This window comes from Scleropages formosus, chromosome 14 (genome assembly GCF_900964775.1).
Source record: "Scleropages formosus chromosome 14, fSclFor1.1, whole genome shotgun sequence".
Classification (NCBI taxonomy): domain Eukaryota; kingdom Metazoa; phylum Chordata; class Actinopteri; order Osteoglossiformes; family Osteoglossidae; genus Scleropages; species Scleropages formosus.
The window spans coordinates 16,692,761-16,707,463 of NC_041819.1; the positions used below are offsets into that span (position 1 = coordinate 16,692,761).

The 14,703-nt window shown below is 42.5% G+C and overlaps 1 protein-coding gene across 1 annotated transcript in view; it reads right to left on the minus strand.

The window, feature by feature from the left end:
• Positions 1–14,703, minus strand: part of efnb1 (ephrin-B1) — a 70,872-nt gene that overhangs the window by 23,957 nt on the left and 32,212 nt on the right. The window contains exon 2 of the mRNA XM_018746622.2: positions 11,321–11,598. Within this exon, the coding sequence (XP_018602138.1) occupies positions 11,321–11,598 (278 nt within the window). The remainder of the gene's footprint in view (positions 1–11,320; positions 11,599–14,703) is intronic.

The following is a 14,703-nucleotide window of genomic DNA, read 5'->3' on the forward strand; positions in this document are numbered from 1 at the left end:
TACTGTAGCAAACTAAGGGTAAGTACCTTGATCAAGAGAACAAGCAGCAAAAGCAGGGATTTGAAAGCAGGTCCTTTGAATGAAAGGCAATGGCTCCAACCACCACATCACCTGCTGCTTCATTATGATGAAATGTAATAAATGTGAGAAAAGAAAAAGGTTAGGGGTCTTGGTCTCAGTCCTCATTGCAGTTAAGGTTATGATGACGTGCACCATCAGAGACAGGGACTGAAAACGCTCAGCGGCCTCAGGCTGTTCATTTAGCCGTTTGTGTATCAGTCCTGTGCTAGCCGGGACAAGAAAGCATGCGCCCATCACATTGCATCAGGAAAGCCATCACTCCGTCCCATCATACTCCGCAGGGACTGCCACAGCTGGTCCCCACGGTCCAGGAGGTTACCGCCCAGGGGTTTGCCCCACATGGGCCGTATCATTGCATGGCCATCACTCCGTCAATCATAAAATTCTCAGGAAAGCCCACAATTATATATAGGGCTGAGGTCACTCACTAGCTAGGATTTAACCCTTTCCATACTGCCACTGTCTAGCAGGTCTGACCAGTCCCACCTAACAGAAATATACACCTATGCCAATTTCCGTAACTCTTATTCTCAATATTGACATCAGCAGACTTTCAAAAGGTCTGTGTTTCTCAAGAAAAACGGCAATAAAATTGTGTTTTAGAGCACTTTTAAATAATCCAGCATTCAGTCAAAAAGCATAAAAGTTTCAGATTTTCCATTACACTCATTATAGTGCTGTTTTATTTCATTAAACTTTCTGGGGTAATAATTTCAGCACTTTATTTTGTCAGCAATATTCAAGTCGAGACTGTTCCGACTATCAAAGGTGCCAGACTTAAAACACAGCCTTTTTTTAAACAATGATTTGCTTATTGATTTATTTCTGCTGGAATAAAATCAAATGTTCAGCCCTGGGCTCAGTTGCTCTCCTGCTGGGTTCTCCTCAGCTCCCGCGGGCGGCATAATTTCCTACAACTCCTGAGAAGAGAAGCACTCACTGAAGGGGGGGGGACTGCACTTTTCCTTGTCCCGTCCTTCATCCCAGGAGAGCTACTCCACTGACACGGAACTGCTGCCGAAAATGTTCTGCTGACTTGGCTCTTGCTACTCTGAGCCTCCAAATTCAGGTTACTTAAATAAAAAGACATAAAAGGAGATACTCAGACAAAACTTTAAATACACACACATATACAATATCTACAGTATATATGTTTTCGTGAATTTATTTATATATAAATATAACGCCAGTTTACCCACTGAAGCAGGAGACACTATCACATTAAGTTTACTTTATGAAAACATTTTTTAAATTTACTTCGTACTGTACATTGTGTTCTTATTAATTGTTATTTAGTCTGTTGTAATGTGTTACACAACTTTTGGTTTCTGATGATAGGCATCACATTACGGTGAACTTAGAAACAAATAGGAATAAGGGAATTTCCGTATCTGGTTTTTCGATATTTCAATTTTGTTTCAGTAGGAAGTAATCAGATAAAGACCAGATAACAGTGGATAAATGTGTGTAAATACATAAATGCATACGTAAACAAATAAACAAATAGACAAATAAATATATGTACATTTCCCCAGTTTTATTAAAAATTAAAACGCATGCGTTATCCAGACTATGAGAAGACACAAGGTCCTTGTTTTTTGGAGCACAAAAAATAAATGTGTTTCTTGTAACCAGAACGCCCATTGCTGGAATGCCGCTGGAGTAAACAACCCGCTGACAGGACGGGACGAGTGCAGGCGTAAACACTTCCAGCGTTGCTCCAACATGTGTCGACACATAGAAGCTGTAGGGCCTCTACGGCAAACTCCTGCAACCCTAAAGCGCTGTGTGCAACAGTCCCTTTTGTCGTCCGCTTTGGAGTGTACTAACGGGGAGTGCTGCCCAGGTAACGCCGAACCAAACCTGGTACCACTAATCGAGCTGACTGGATCCCCACTGATTTTGCCTGCTCTACTCTTACATGTGATTTAAGTTATAAAACTTAAAGCTATTTTTATTACAACTTTAGAATTATTGTTACTCATTTGTTATCCATAGAATTGTTATTCAAAAGCAGCTTACAGTCACACCCTAAGCGACTCATGATTAAGTAGTCATTTATAGAAGTGGATCATTTTTACTGTATTAGCTCAGGTAAGTACCTTGGTCATTGGAAGTGAAACAGAAATGGGGATTCAAACCCAGGTCCTTCAATTGCAGCATGATGGCTCTTACCCCTACGCCACTGACTGCCTCATGCAAAGCAATAACATTTTATGGCACTTTATGATTGTGTGTCACACGAGCGCTTACCAAGCATTTCTAGCATAAATATAAATCTAATGAACCACGAATGATGAGAACTATGCCTCTTGTGGGAAGTAATAAACCGATAAAAGATGGGATGTGGTTCAAGTGGGATCAGTCACAACCGAATTGGACACCACCATTAAGACCGAGAACAAAACAGGACAAATACATCAAATTCACCACAAACTGTGGTAAACAGTCCAATCTTGTGAATATCAACTTGCTGCTTGCCTAGTGGTGGGAGTCATCACCTTGTAACGAAGGTGGTGGATGCAAATCCCGCTCCAGCTGCAGCACCCTGGAGCAAAGTACTTACCCTGAAGTGATATGGTGAAAGTGACCAAGCTGTATAAACGGGTAAATGGTTGTAAGTAGTTTAGCATACAGACTAAACATTGAAGAAAGGTGTCAGCCAAGCGTATAAATAATAGATGTAATTTTCCATGCCTGATTATAATAAACTTGCAATCAGTTTTAAAAAGCAGTAGTCAAAACAGTCATGTTGGTGTCAAATCTGTTAATGCATCAGAATGTTTCTTAAAAACAATATAATATAATTTAATATAAGCATAATCTAATACAATTTGATATACTATACATTTTGAATTAATCATTAATTTTATATCATATATATATATATATATATATATATATATATATATATATACCATATATATTTTTTTTTTTTTACTGTGTGTTTTCTAAACTCAATATTTAAATCGACAGAGCTAGCTCTCCACCTTGAACCGAATGTTATTTAAATAGGTACAGTGGCAGAAATTCAATCACTTTGTTGCAATCTGCCAACAACCATGGACCTTTTGCCTCGAGGAACATGTGTCTAGACATCTCAGAGCAATAAAGGCCTATTTTAGAATTTGTATGTTTAGCAGCAGTGCCCACAAATTAGCATTTGTGTTTTGTGTAACCGCTCAATAAGGTTTATCTTATGGGACATGAGCTGAATTGTAATGTGTTCTTTTCTCATTTTTGTGGCTATAGGAAATCACATAAATCATCAGGGAATGCTTCAAGGGGGCTCAGAGTCCTTGATGCTAGATACACGCAATTTTCCATCTGTGCCCTTGATGCAACACAGGGGAAATCGGGCCGCGACAGCGGTTATGAGCACCACTGCCCGACCGCGCCACGCTCGCAACCTGAACGCTGTGTGCAAACGCAGGATCCTCCAGTCAGCAAGTTCTCACTGTTGTTGAGATGCTGCTTTGCTCTGAGGCCTTGATGCTGGACTCCATTTGTTTCGGGCTCGTATTTGCTCGGAAGCCCCCCTCGTCATTGTCACACAGGCAATGTGTTTAAAAACCTGTAAAATCACTGACATACCCTGTCCAGCAGGCAGGAGAGAAAACCAAAGCTGACAAATATTATTTATTCATATTTTTAAGGTAACTTAAACATATGAGGTTTGTACACCATGCTAGCTATAATTATTTACCCATTGATGCATTTGGGTAATTTTTGCTGGAAAAATTTAGGGTAAGTACCTCACTCAATAATACTTTACCAGTAGGTGGAATCTGAACCCTTCAAAGGTTCAGTTCGAGTCCTTCAAATGCTAGGTGATGACTACTACCACCACACTACCAGCTCCCTTGTGAGTACTATATACTCCATCCATGAGGAGTTCACCATTACAAAACCATTGCAAAGCCAGTTAAATTATACACCCTTGCGTGGCCTTTTACCAGTTGTACACTTTGTACTGAAAATGAGCAGTTTTTCTGTCTTCACCAGTACTTTTCTCCCAGGCAACTTAAAATGTTAAGCTATATAAAGTGATTTATGTATTTATACAGCTGAGAATGGTCTTTTCCTGTATCCCTTCAGGGTAGGTATGTTGCTCAAAGGGACAATAACATGAAGTGGGATTCTAACCTATGTCCTCCGATTGCACGGGAATGCACCTAACCACTGCGCCACCTGCAGCCCGTATAGGAAGAAAAACAATAACGCCCAACAATTCAAGGCAACTTTTTACATCTAAAATATAAATCACATACAGATTACATAAAATGCAAAACCTCAGCAGAGTCTGACAAATGAGAAATGAGAAAATATATTTATGGTTTCACTGCAAAGGCAAGCTGGCTATTTAGGCATTAATCTGATTTAACAGCGATGGATTGTGCATCGGCCAACCAAGGAACAGTTTAACAACCACAATTATTCCCACTGTAGGCTGCTATGACTCATGTTTCATTCATTTCTTTGCATATTCTGTTTAATCATGGAACTGTCGGGCAATCTCACGTCACTGGAGCTCTGCTCACGGCCTGCCCAAATTGTCCATAGAAAACTCCAGCTAACAACTTGGCTCTATTTTTATTTTTTTAGGTCTACCCAAGCAAAACAGGCACCCCACTGAAAGGAAAGTCCCGGTCCCCCTGACTTGGGGGTTAGGTGGGGGGGTTTGCTGTCAGAGAAAAACAAAACCCACCACTTCAGGTTCTCATCAGTGGTGTGCCGAAGGCTGAGGTCCCCCAGCAACCTGGTAACTCGAACCCAAAGATTGGTGTAGGATGAAACAGGCTTCTCAAGGTTGTGCTCACCTCAAGGACAGCAGATGCAAGGGGTCTCAGCCCACCCAAGGACTCACACCCCAAGGTGAAACTACATGCAAAATCACCATTGCTCAAGATGACTTCATTTCCTGTGATTAATAGGTTAATTTGGGAATCAGATCATAGAAGCAACATACCATTTTCACATTTGTTATTTCTTAGAAGTGAAACTAGGCAGCAGGTGATATAGTGTTTAAAGCAGCCCTAGCTCTCAAAGGATCCTGGTTCAAATCCCATGTCCTGCTGCAACACCCCTGATAAAGGTACTTACCCTGAATTAACACAATAGAAATTACCCTGCTGCATAAATGGGTCATAAATCAGTGTAAGTAGCTTAATGTTTTAATTCGCTATATTAATCTAAATTGTCGCAACACCATTCCTTCCTTTTTGATTCAGCATTGTAGCCAACAAACTTAAAAAAAAACTTCAAGAAGTATATTTTTAAGAACAGACCAACAGTAATATAATTGAAAACAAATTACAGAATAATCGATAGTACAGAATATCTGTCTCTAAGATTAACTTCACAGAGCAATGAAGGCCACGAGATTTTTGTACAACTTTTGCCCTTCACAGGCTGACACGTGGGTATGGAGATACTGAATCTGTCTGTGTCTTCCATCTAAGTACAAGTAATGGACGTGTCAGTGGAATGCATAAAAGACACGGATGATGTCTAAGACGCGGATGATGTCGTGCTGCGTCGGATACAAGAAGCATCGCCACTGATGACATCCGAAATTTCAACCGGGTTCCGTGGAGATTAGACTCAGCTGTTCGGAAGCCCCCCCCCATCATGCGGCACCTGCTCCCCCCAAGACATGCTGTGTTTGGGGTGAAAAACCGTGGCATCCTCCTTACACGTGTGACCGGCATCTTTACTGCTTCTTTTCCAACTTCCTGATTAATGCAAAACATCACAGGCCTCCAGAAAGGAGTCTTTTCAGTGTGTAGCACAGCGGCCTTATCAATCAGAACCGCAGGAGGGACACCAAGTGAGAAAACATCTCCGCTGCCGCTTGTCGGGACACAAGAGGAGCTGCCGCACAGCTGTTTAGCTCATATTCTGTCTCACATCTGTCTAATGTGTGCTGCCAGTCATGGAACCCATTGAGTCGGGTGTACTAGTTGCTGCTCCAGCTGCGCATTGGACCCCGTTCCTGTCTGCATCATTACACGTTCCCTCTGGTGTGCGATATAGTCTTTTCTTTAAGCACATTGGAAACCTGTCCACAGGGACATAGCTGCGGCACCGTGAGGTGATGATATCATCGCCGAAACACGGCGATCGCAATTTTAATTGCAAGCAGGCCCGGAATTCCGCACCATCGAAGATGCATAAAATTTAGAAGGTATCAAAAAAAATGCACAAATGAAATACTTTGAATGATTACAGGAAGGCCTCATGACTTGTGGTGGGAGCCAACAGTAAAGCAGCAGTATTCTCGGCAATGATGGGATGTTCTCCGTATTCCGCTGTGTTGGCGGGAAATGACATACGATGCAGCAAATCAAATTGGTCACAACAGGGCTACATTTGTGTTCACTGGAGATTATTACGGAGGAAAATTAAGTCCAGAAGCATCAAGGGCACGGTGCAATAAAATGTCCTAACAATGACATTCAGCTGTTTGCCTCAGAATCGTCACTAAACGTTGCCTGCGACTTCAGGAAAACGTGAGATGAGACATTTTAGTTAAATGTGAGCCAGGAACACGTCTCAAAAAGGCATAGCAATTATACAGCACTTAAGGATTTTAAGGGCATTTCTGAGCATTTGAATCGCAGAACAGCTCTGACAGACGGTCTCCTGTTTGTTGACGAGCCCTCCTGTGGAAATCAAATGGAAATGACTTTGGATGGCAACCCACGCGGTTCGAGCTTTGGCCGGTGATTAAAGGCGCCTGCAATGTCTTTTGGCGTAGCGGAGGGCTCCGTGGCCAGGGCCAGGGGAGTGGACAGAAGGCCAGAGCGGCGCTGGGCATCGTTGTGTTCCCGCCAGGCCAGGGCTCAGCATCTGGGCTGCTCGCTGTTTGGGGCCCTGCGGCCCCACTGCCAACCCCCCCCCGCTGGCTGAGCGGCAACATTTCATTCTGCGTGGGGGGCCGTGCTGCTGGAGCCTGTATACACTTCAGTTGAGGAGGCCGAGAGGAAATAACTGTGTCGTGTGTTGATATACCTGTGCGTGCGCGTGTGTGTGTTTGTGTGTGTGTATGTGAACATGTTTTCCTAACCTTGTGGGGACAATTTTGATAAAAAGGTCCCAGTAAGGATAGTAAACATTATAAGATAGACATGTTGGGGATTTTCCCCAAAGATAAAATGCACTTGAAAAAACAGAATAAGCTCATTTCCTTTTTTTTTTTTTTTTTTTATGTTCACACATTTTTGAGATTTGGAGTGAAGCGATGGGAGTTCAGGTGAAGTACCCATCAAAAGAACAAGTGTGTTTCTGCATGTAGCGTGGAGTCCTCCAAGGCCATTCTCCCTAAAATTTATTTTGAAAGCATCAAAAGCCGAAAAAAGAACTAATATCGTGTTTAGTAGCATTTCAGGCTTTGAATTTGCTGAGAATTTCTGTAGATCTAAAAAAAAACGGACAATTGGAAAGCTACGCATTATATAAATTGTGCCAGTGATGAATAAAATAGTTTATGGCCTAAGTTCCCCCTGGATTCCTGACCGCACATGGGCCTACAAAATAAAGAAAAATTCCTGAAAAATACGTTTCAACTTCAACTGTCTCGGAGGAGATTTAATTGCCAGCTTGACTCGCATTTACAAACACGCCCTGCGTTTCTGAAGGACTGCAAAAATACAGAGGAGACGGTCAGCAGCATGAAACGGTACCTCGAGGTAAATCATCTTTCTTTCAGAAACGTATGCATCCGCAGAGCTATTACTGTCAAAAAGAGCTATCAACACGGACAAAAAAGCATTTATTTATAAATATGGCCACGTTTAAGCAAACACACGTGCTCGTCGCTCAAGCACCCGCACATACGTGTCATCGTCACTGCGTGTACTTCCCTGCCGCCTCTGATTAAGAGCCCGGCGGATCATCTGACCTCCTTTTTTAGAGGGGGTTTAACCTCAACCTCTCATTCCCCTTCCTCTCTGCCCTCCTCTGTCATCCTGGCGGCCGCCACTCCACCGCCGCCGCTGCCGCTGCAACCCCCCCGTCTGCCTGCCCGCCCCCACGCCTCCCCCCCCACCATGTGCATCTGGGGCTGAGTGCAAATCGGCTCTGTTCCCGGAGCAATGAGGTGAGCGCGACTCTAGCTGCACGGCTGGAGCGGCAGCTGTCGGCCAGCATCATCCTTATCCGATGCAGGCCTACAGGAAATCGATGTGCAGCTGACGGCTCTGAGTGTTGGACCGGCTTGCTGGTCCTAGGGTGTCTAGATTAACCAGAGCCTTGACATTAAGATTTTTTTTTATTCCGTTCCATTTTCTTTTTTTGAACCTGTTTCAAACACATAAATAAACAAACAAACAAACGAGGGGGAAAAAGAACCAACAACCGGTTTTTAAATAAACCGAAAGAGAACTGGAGGACAGGCTGGGAACACCCACGGAAGGCTGGGAGCGGGGATGGATTTGGGGAGCATAATTGCTTCAATATGCCTCCTCCTACAGTCGGACTGACTTTTGTGGCTCGGCAACGAGATTCCGTGATTCTGTGGCCTCATACCCACAAACCAGTGGCCGGGCTGGAATTCAGATCGGTTGCTCCCTGGTTAAGGTCAGCTGACCTTAGGCTCGGGCCACGCTGGAACAGGTACAGAGTGTTGGGAATATCAAATCAGGGGATCGAAGCAGCATTCCTTTTTTCTTCTAGCTTCCACATTCCACGTTATCACAAATGACGGCCCCTGCACAGGAAACTTGCAGTAAAGGGTTTGACACAGCATAATCTGTCTTTAACTTGATGCCGATACGTAATCAGTGCAGATAATCTATCCCTACATAAATAACACTTGGCTATGCGCCAACGAGCAATCCCATAAAGACAGTTAACAATGGGCTTGGGAACGCTACCATCACCTACTAATTTTTCAACTCACTGGAGTTCATTACATGCATTATCTCTGATCTGATGATGTTTACACAGCTGTACAGAACAGTACCAGTAAGAAGTTTCAGTACCACTTAAAAACATGAGTACACTTGCTGGAAGCTAGCTTTTTTCCACATTTGGTTACAGAAGACATTTGGTTAACAAGTTTGATCGGGAAATAAGCCAGTATGTCTTCCCAACTCTTTTGTAGAAATTTCGAGATATGTAGGATACTGCTGGGTTGCTTTACTTTCACTCTTCTGTCCGGTTTGTCCCATACAAATATTAGTCAGATTACCAAGCGAACTCAAAATTTTGAATGGGACAGTAGAGGCAGGGAACTTTGCTGTTGTATACCAAGATGATATTATGTGGATATATGATTATATTAATTCAGTATGTAATCAACGGCTTTATTATTCTTTTTGACCTTTGTTAACACCAAAATTCCAGCATTAGTTGTGTTAACTTGAAGGTACACTGCATGAACATTGAGGCCAGACACCCTTGCCTGCTGAAAAACCGAACTTTACAGTGAATTTAAAAACCAATGTCATGATGCCGTCTAAGCTGATCTACCTTATCACAGCCAGCCTTATCCGTCCAGTTTTTCAGGCCCAAGTGGTTGGTAACAATAGACACCCAAGAAAAGCTTCATGCACAGATAATTAAACAAGAGTTTACACATTTCTGAATGTTCGGTGGTTCACAGGGGAGCACGGGACCATGTTCATTATTCTGAAAGAACACTCGATATCTGCACTTTTATCCAACAAATAAAGAAAAGTGGATTCATTCCATTATGCTGCATTTGATATGTGCACTTGATGCAGATACTGAGTGCCTGAGCCCTTTCAGTCCTCAGGTCTGAGAGGGTAACGCACACAGGGCAGGACGGATGTGCAAAACTGTGAACCCTGCTTTGATTTTCCAAAACACATGAATTAGAACCTCCATTTGCATCTAAATTGCATTATAAGTACATTGTACTGACATCACAGGCTTGATGTTCTAATTAAGTTCAGAAAAACGCATTAGCAGGTCCGCTTTTTTGAAAGGAAAGATAACATCAAAAAACACACTTCTTCCATGCGCCCCACTATTTAACTAGCCCTGTTACACCAAAAAAGTATATGTGATAAAACTGGCAGCAATCAAACACACACTCCAGCATTGCCTCGAGTCACTGCTAAACATCTGGAAACATGTTCTTGACATGTATTCGACAGGAGCAGCTGCCAGCCTAGGCCTGATGGTGGCCCGCATGAGCAGGAATGTGGTGATTACGAGGTGGAGAAAGGTGGTCCTGCAGGCAGGGGAATGGACTGGTACTGCAGTTCACAGTGGCAGCACCAGCCAAAGGGTCCAGCCTTGAGGACAAATAATTCGCCAAAGGAGATCATTTAATTAGCTGGGCAGCTAGCTAGCTACTTTTTTGTCTGTGAAGTTAAGTGGCTAAGCACAACTGCCTGCTTGTGGCAAAAGTGGTACAGAAAACCTAAATTCTAAACCACGTACAGCACTCAAGTAAAAGTACATATAGCTTTCAAACAGACATACAGTATAGAGTCCCTAATTGCAGATGTGCATGCTCGAGCTTGAAACATGAATATCCTCAATGTAGTAGCATGTAGTCTCACAAGTTCAAGAGACATGGATGTCCGCAATGTAGAAACATATAGAGCCTCTATGTAGAGACACGCAGAGCCTCAAGCTCAGGAGCCATGGATACCATAGATGAAGAAACAGTCACTGCATCCATGTAGATGTACAGTCTTAAAGCTTGGGGAAATGGATAGCCTTAGTGTATAAAATGTAGATTGTCCATTTATAGACATGTATATCATTCATTTAAAGACTTGTATACCCTTGAAATGGAGAGACTTGTATAGCTGCCATGAAGAGGCACCCTTGCATCTTTCAATTAGAATCATCAAGGCATATCAAAGGAAATAATGTGGTAGATAGGAGATTCAGAGTGATGCAGCTACTGTAGCCTTGCTGGAAAGAAAATCATGCTTGCACCAAATATAGCTGCTCTGTTGCTGCGTAGGGAAACCTTTAATCCCAAAGCAAAGTAAATTAAATACTGTTGTGCTGTGATATCCTGTTTTAAGCTTTTGATTCAGGGAACAAACCCTCACTGTATTTGAGAAACCCCACGACTAACAGCATTTTTATTGTACTCCATGGCTATTTGTGAGTACTTAATCTCTGTAAAGCTCACATTCATGTCTAGATAAACAGGCTGCTAGACAGCAGAAGCCTCGTGCACACCCTTCTTGAGGGAGAACCTCCAGGTGCACAAATGACACGTGCTGGAGAAGCATATGAGAGGACTTACACGTAATGTAGTAGTCAACGTTCTTTTTAAACTCCAGGCCCATGTAATTAGGGCTGAATTCTTGGAACTTGATGGTGAACTTGATGTCCTTTTCCGGCTTGTTGCAATTGACCAGCACATTAGGGTCCAACACGGTGCTGCAGGAGTCCACCTGGTGTTTCTTCACCAGGTAAAGTTTGTAGTACTCATACGGTCGCCCAACATCAGCCCTGGGGCAAATGATGTCGAGCTTATCCCCGATTTCAGGGTAAATCACTAGACCCTTCCCTGGCTGGAACCTGAAACACACAAACAGAGGCAAATGGTTAGGGAATCTACAATAAAATTAACAAAATGCACGAAAACCAGTCCTGAAACCCAGTACATTCCAAGGAAGGATGCCCTCAAAACATTTAATATTCCAAGCAACGTGTGATGCAATCTATTTTGATGAGTGCAGCAGGCTGACTCTTCAGAAGTGGATATTTTCGGTTAAGTCCTCCAATCCAACTAGGCGTTATTTTGAGTTCTCTTAGCATAACTTGTCGAGTGTGCATAAATCGCCGCACCCCAAATTGCTTTAAATGTAACTTAAATGCACGTCCTTCCAACTTCTAAGCGTCTGCTTCCAAGATGCAATACCAAAGAGGACTGCCAGCGGTAACCGCTACAGGATGCTGGTGTTTTGGAAGTCAGGCTATGATGGATGAATGAAATTAAGAGCGACAATTTACCCACTACTTATACCAAGGGATTAATACACACTTTTTAAAATAAGAGGCCATGAATTTCCCTTTCGTTAGGAAATCTGCAAGCAGATGTAGGATTGCAAACAACTTGTGTGAAATAAAATGCTTGGCAGGGCAAAAAAAAAAAAGAAAAACTATTACGGATCTATCTCAAATTTTCTTGGAACACATTTCGACTGACTGTGAGAGGTAATTAGCTTATTAAAAAACAAGGACATGGAAATCCAATCCTATCCATTTAAGCTCATCAGTGCAATACCACAAGGAACACACAAAGAAAATTAAATCTTGTCTTAGATGTGAAACAAAAATGACAAAAAAAAAAATTACAAAAAGTTTCTGGCTTTTATTAATCTGCACTCCCACAGAACAAAGCCGCCAAGATACTTGCAAAACCATTAGAGCTTGCATTTCTAGTTCATGTTTTAGCTGATTTAGCTTTTCTGCGGTAGACCTAACAATACGATAGCAATTTGCAAAACACTGTTCTGCATTCAAGACTTTTCTGATTAAATATGCAACTGAGCATACATAAATATATTTCAGTAAACATTCCAACAAGGATGACATTAGTGAAATGTGAAAAAAGGTGCTCCCTTCCCCCTCATTCTGCATTGTCCTTCTCCTAGGAGGACATCAGAACACTCATCATGTTGCAACTTTAATAGCATTTCATTCCATTGCTGTAAACAAAAAAGGAGGGAAAAAATCAGATCACAACTTTATCTTTTCAAACAAACCATACTCCCGGAGATGTTAATAAGAAAAAACAGCCCCTGTAGGAAGACATTTGATTTGCTCCTGATTGCATTTAATCTGCATTTATTAAGAAGAAATGGATGATAAAAATGTCCTGATGGACATATGGCTCCCCTTCGCCTCATCTTTAAAATTCTCTTTTGATGTCCCTCATTCTCTATCTCTGAGCAGCATGCTCTGCTTCATTCCAATTAAGGTTTTTAAATCACTGTTTACCTTTACTGCTTCACAATATTTTTTTAGGTAATTGAACTCTTTGGAGTCTTTCATCAGCTACAGAAAGACTGATGTTGGCTGTTTTGATCTGGTGGAGGCACTGTGGATCTACATTATGGATTTTTGCACAGCCTAAAATGTCAGGCCAGTTCGGCAATGATGACCTGGTTACCTGGGTGATTAGCTCAGAAGTTCTAGTGGAGTTCTCCATTGTTTCTGAGCTCTAAGAATGTACGAGATCAACTTTAATGTAGACATATTCCAGGACGTGGCTTCTGTTGGATGGGCAGCATCTGTGACTCACTGATTGTTTCAACAATACCAGCATCCACATGGGAGGGAGGGAGCTGGAGTTTGCGTCTTTGCCACAAGTGATCTCACAGGACGGCACATAACCACATCTCGGAAAAACAGCCCTACTTTCCGGCCTCAAGATTCTGCTGCCTTTCTCATCAACAGTCACCAAGTACAATAGCAAACTGACTTTAGGCAGCCTCGGAAAGCATCTCTGTTCCTTTAGGAATCACATCTGGTTGATTGTTCTCGCACCCACGTCCTCTGGGTGAGAGCAGGGAGCCTCAGAGACCATGGAGGCACGGAGGAAAGCCCACGTGCTGCATGCCACATTCTGTGGCAGAGCAGTTGTGACCACCGCCCTTCCAGGGAGTTCCACAAGAACAACATTGTTGTTACGCCCTTGCCACCAAAGTCAAAAAGCATGCCTCATTTCTGCCACGATAGCTAACATATGTAACGGTAATCAGAAGTACGCCTTCGGTTTCCTCTTTTGTGTAGAATAGCAAGGGGGTTTAATAATTGGTAATCAGACCGGCACGTTAAGCTGTAAAATCTAATTTACCGCCCACCTTTTTCCATCAGTCTGTGTCTTGGGCAGCAAAAGTCCTGTTTCACAATGGTTCTGATTGCTGATGATTGACTAAAGGGAGAACTGGGTATATCCATGACCCAGAATGCCCAGAGCCTGAAAAAAAGAGGTCACTCACCCATCCAGGTTAAACGCAACAAGGACCGCACTCAAAGCTTAAATGTTTCATCAAGTGTTCACATCTAGGCCTATACAATAAGATGTTCCACCAGTCTCTTGCTTGCTCGATGCACCAAGTTCCCTGCACACCGTGGTGTTAGAGGAAAAAGTCAGGCGATGAAAGCCTGCTGCGTGTGCACCCATGCAGCTTTTGTATGTCCTCCATGCAGCAAGTCAAAAGGGAGGTATAATGCAGGGGCAATAGAAATAAAGTATTTACCGTAAATGAAAACTAGGGCTAGTTGTGGTTGGGCCTCAGTGGTTTTATTTATTAAGTCTGAGACTTTTACAGAAAGTGTATGCATTAGATTTTCATTGAAACCCACAGCGGAAACCAACTGCTACCACTACTGCTAATATCAAAACAAAAAAAATAAAAAATAATAAAAATAAAATAATAAAGAGGATTTTTTCCCTACTTCAGCTTGTCCCCATAAACCTTTATCTACCCAAATGAATCACTTTGATTCATTAGAAACAGTTTTTCATTAGCCTTGCAATTTAATTAAAACGCAGAATTGGAGGGAAAAAAGCACACAGTCTTCGTGGAGCTGAAGGAGAGGGCAGTTGTATGCTGAAGGTCATGTCATCAAACACGATCAAGGCTGTGACCTTCACCAAAATGTTCCCTGGTG